We start from the raw sequence: 4,804 nt of genomic DNA, 5'->3' as shown, positions 1-4,804 counted from the left end.
GCGGGCTGGGGGCGTGGGTGGCCGGCGCCGGGGGTTCTGGGCGCTCGCCGTCCGGCCTGGCAGCCTGGGGGAAGCAGAGTCGGGAATTATTTGGGAGGTGCCGGCTTTTGCTGCCTTTCTGGGTTTTAAACCCCTTGATTCTGAGCTGTCAGCGTTACGGTAACGTTTATCGCCGTAGAGTTAAGGGCACTTGACAGCCAGCTTACTTTTGGAGACTCCAGGTGGGTATTTGTCGTTGGGAAGATGAAGGCAAATTCTGTTTAGTTCAATAAGGAATTGAACAGAGGGACAGCAGAGATGTGGCGTCAGACCGGATAGCGTGTCTTCCTGTTGCATTAACAGGGCTCTAACCATGAATTCCCGAGGTCAAAACCATCACTCTTCCCTCTTCCGAAATGCCCGTGTTTCCCCCAGTTCACGCGTTGCTGACAGAGGCTCCGCCAGGTCGAGTTAGTCCCAGGTCGTTCTTGCAGAACCTGACTTCCAGCCAAAGGGCCGCGGCTCTCCGCAGAACAGGCCGGCTTGGGTGTCGTGGGGAGCTGCTGCTGGGCACGTGGGAAGTTTGCTTCACACTCTTCCATAGGATGTTCGTAGCGGTGGGGATGGCAGTACCTTGTGGAAGATGCTCTCTAGCGAGTAGAACTTCACCTCGCCCTCAGCTGTAAGGGGTGTGCTCAGGTGGAAACTCGGCAAGTCTGTAACTAACGTAGCTGACATGCAGCCTTACTCTTGGTTTTAATTAGGTTTTAATTAGCATCAAGCGTGCTTTTCACCGAATAGAAGGAATTTTTAGAAGCTAATTGTATTGCTTGTTACTAAATGTGATATTTTAAGTCATGATACTGAAATAAATTAGTAGGGTTTACGCTCTCAGAATTTCGAATTTCAGTTTAATTTCTCTGCAGTTAAAATTCCGCAGCACATACCTTTTCTACGCTGAGTCATGTGTAAATAAACGTAAATACCTTCCCCGTTAATGTTGCATATAAACTCCTGAGAGTTGCTTTACTTTGAGAGAATGGTTTTTATTAACCTCTGTTAACTTTGTGCCAATGGCTAGAAGAAAAGACAACTAAATAGCTCTTTTCAAATTGCAGGTCACGCTTTGGCACATAGTACGTTCTGCTTCTGGCGTGTGCTTTCCTTTGCCTTACGGATTTTCACTGAGGAAAGCAGCTCTTGCTGGAGAAACTAGGGGAAGGCCTCTTAGCTGTCAAATCGCGTTGGTTTTGCACACAGGTTTGATGTGGGAATCCCACTTGAAAAGTTTGGGAATTGGGTGGTTATTAGCCGTACCCCTAAATCCTTCTGTGAAGTGAGCCTGGCAAATAGGGGACTGTAGGCGTGAAAATTACTGGGGCGGGTAGCTTTGACAGCAGTTTAACGTCAAGGGGGATGCCTGATAGACCATTTTTAATCTTAAAAGTGCTTAGCCACACACAAGGCGATTAAAGGCACAGAAGCAGCTGAAGCCAGAGGGAAGTGCAGCAGTGTTAAGTGACAGATATGCAAACTTTACTAAATCAAATTTCTTCGTAGCATCTTTTTTTCAGGGAAACATTTGGAATGGAAAACAGGTTTGTTGCACAGTGTCACCTTTTAGCGAGTCACGGTATCCTGCATGAGTTTTTCCTTGAAATCTTCTAAAAAAACAGTTGACTTTAAACCTAGAACTTCTCACAGATTTTTCTGCATACTGAGGCTTCGTGTGATTTTCAAAGAATAGGTAAAACAGTTTCACAAATCACCTGTTCATCTGCCAAAAATACCCTCGGGAAACCATTTCCTTACAACTTGAAACGTACCATCAGCAGAATCTTACCCAGACTTTGGAGTAACTTTTACCCATTATTCAAAAAAATGCCATTAGAAAAGTGTAACTAAAACCACATTGTAATATTTTTTACTTGGAAGCGTTGTCAGTTCACGTTCTTTTTCTTGCAGCGCCTGCCAGCGTTCGTTTCGTCCATAACGACGTCGCGGTGCCGGACTTCTCTGCCTATCGTCGTCGGGATGTGCTAGATGCCACCACGTCTTCTCAGAGAAGCAGTGAAGCTCGAAAAGGCTTTTCCTACCTGTTGACCGCAACGACCTGTGTAGCAACCGCGTACGCAGCTAAGAGTGTGGTCACCCAGTTCGTGTCCAGCCTGAGCGCCTCTGCTGACGTGCTAGCACTGTCAAAGATCGAGATCAAGCTGTCTGACATTCCAGAAGGCAAGAACATGGCTTTCAAGTGGAGAGGGAAGCCGCTCTTTGTGCGTCACAGAACCCAGGCAGAGATTAATCAGGAAGCTGAAGTTGATCTGTCTAAACTGAGGGATCCACAGCATGACTTAGACAGAGTAAAGAAACCAGAGTGGGTGATATTAGTAGGTGTCTGCACTCATCTGGGTTGTGTACCCATTGCTAACTCTGGAGATTTCGGCGGTTATTACTGCCCTTGCCACGGGTCCCATTACGATGCCTCTGGCAGAATCAGGAAAGGTCCCGCTCCCTATAACCTCGAGGTTCCGACTTACCAGTTTCTTAGCGATGATGTAGTGGTTGTTGGCTGAATAACGAGGTGCTTGCTCACGGTCGTGTTCCTCTGAATGTACACTCAAAGGGTTAATTGAGATTGTGGAATGCTGTAAAACCAGATGATCCTGATAACTATTAGCTGTCTAGATCCTCAACCAGAAGTATGTTCGAATACTTCCCCTGTGTTCAATTTTAATAAAAACTTGGAGTGAGCACTTGTTCCTGACTTAAAGTAACGTGTGGTTTTTCTATGTGCTGACTCGTAGCGGCTCCAGTGAGAGATTTGACAGCACACCCAGAGTATGTTTATGGAGACCCCCTGAAGTGCTGCTGAGTCAGGGCAGACACTGAACTACAAAGCCATTGTTTCCTTAATACCACGTATTTTCACTGTTTGGGGGGTTTTTGGTTTTATTGCATTATAGAAAGAAACCAGATCTTGCTATGAACTTCTGTGTTAGGAGTAAGTTTCAGTACGGAATCCTGTCAGACATCATCTTTTTCCTTCCAGTGTATCCTTTTTGTTTGTTTTCAAAGGAAGTGAAGGAGAAAGTAAATAAAAACCTCCCTTGAAAGGAAACTTTCCCGTTGTTCAGTGGCAGCTTGTAACAGTTTACCTAGAATGGTAACACCGTAGAGATGACGTAACAGATGGTGAGAACCACCCCTCTGGGCGAATCGCTAAGGTTACAGGTAGCAAGAGGTCGCGTGGCCATCAGTAATGTTTTAAGACTCGGTGTGTGTCAGAATTACTGTTTCGTATTGTCTGTAGCCTAAGCTCAGTGAAGGCCAAAACTGAAATCTCTTACCGTGCTGCCGACTCCGAAGGTGCGGAGAAACAAGTGCGGCTGGAATGGGATCTTTCAGCAGTGTCCACCCGGCCGGCACACCACCAAGTAATTGCCTAAAAGAGATGAGGAGAAACAAGGTTTGCTGCTTCCAGAACAACAACAAACCGCCCCCCCACCCTGTGTCATTCCTGTTTGTTTCCTGTTCTGAACTGCTGTTCCGTACGTACTGCCGTCTCCCGCTGCGGTACCGTGCTCTTCCAGTTGTAAACCAGACGATACAACCCTCGGAATTCTCTGGGTCTGGAGCGTTTAGCCTCAGACACCTCATAAAAGCTGTGATGCCAGCAGGGTTAAAGCTGAAGTTTTAAACAGGATTAGTGGGAATACTGATGCGTACAGCTCACCTGCTCGCAGACAGCTCAGTGAAACAGAGGCCGTAGGTGACTACTGCTGGAGGTCTTAGGGATAGGTTTTACACCCTTTCATAAATCTGAGCTTTACATCTTATCACCATGGCGACAAAACCTTTCTCGATAACTTTTTTTGGTGCAGTGACTCATGCTAAACCAGTACTGAAGGAGATGTTCCCAAACTTGTGTTGAAATAATTGGTATTCACGCATGTGCCTTGTATTACAGGGCTGATCTTCCCTCAAACTCTGTATTTTGAGAAAAGATGCTTAGTAACTCCTGAAGCAGCACTACAGCATTGCCCCTCTGCCCTCAAGTAGCTACTCTTACCTGATCCTAAAGATGCTTTTTAGCCCGCAGGTTACATGATTTAGCTCTAACCTTTACATGATCTCTCAAGTCACGGCTGTACCAGTAACTTTGCCGCTGGCAAAGCAAGGAATGGCCACGGCGGTTCCTGAGTTGGGAAGTGAACACAGCGAAAGCCAGAGCAGCTCCCTGGGCTCAAAGGGTCACGCATAAAATTGCTTGGACAGAACAAGCTGTTACTTAAATTACATCAAACACAAAATCCTGCCAATCTACAGCTGTGGCAGCACCACGACACGGAGTGCATGTGCGAACCGAGCAGCAGCTTCAGCTGTGAACATGAGATGCAGCAATGCCGTTAGCACCGCACCGATGTCTCGGCAGTTGGAGAAGCGACTGACTCCTGGGCAACGCGGGTGGGACAGTCCCCATCCTCTGGCACTTAGGAGGTAAAGGCAAGGGCAGTTGGCTGCTGGTGCAGGTTTGCTGGGTTGATGTGTGCTGGGGGCTGATGTTTTTCAGCAGCGGAGCTGTAAGCACGTTCTGTGCCTGAGGAGCCGCGTTGCCGGCCCCTCATCTCGGCGCCGCAGGTAGGAACCAGCAGCCACGTATCTGTTGCTTCTCAGCCTGCTGCTTTTTCCCCTTCAGAACAAAACAGTCCCTATGAAATTGCTGAAGAGAGTTCATGTTTATTTCATTTAAAAAAAAGCTCTTCAGATAAGGGGAATAAAGTTACTAAATTCAAAACCTAATTTTTAATATTTGGGATTTCAA

The 4,804-nt window shown here is 46.9% G+C and overlaps 1 protein-coding gene across 1 annotated transcript; it reads left to right on the top strand.

Annotated features, from left to right (window-relative positions):
• Positions 1-1,944: 1,944 nt before the first annotated feature.
• LOC104510447 (cytochrome b-c1 complex subunit Rieske, mitochondrial) lies at positions 1,945-2,740 on the top strand (the record flags this gene model as incomplete). The annotated part of the gene is made up of 1 exon (XM_010152696.1): positions 1,945-2,740. A coding segment is annotated over one exon (611 nt), but the record flags the coding sequence as incomplete, so codon positions are not given.
• Positions 2,741-4,804: the final 2,064 nt, after the last annotated feature.

The sequence above is a fragment of the Eurypyga helias genome, unplaced genomic scaffold (genome assembly GCF_000690775.1).
Source record: "Eurypyga helias isolate BGI_N326 unplaced genomic scaffold, ASM69077v1 scaffold15715, whole genome shotgun sequence".
Classification (NCBI taxonomy): domain Eukaryota; kingdom Metazoa; phylum Chordata; class Aves; order Eurypygiformes; family Eurypygidae; genus Eurypyga; species Eurypyga helias.
This window is presented reverse-complemented; position numbering and strand designations above follow the sequence as displayed.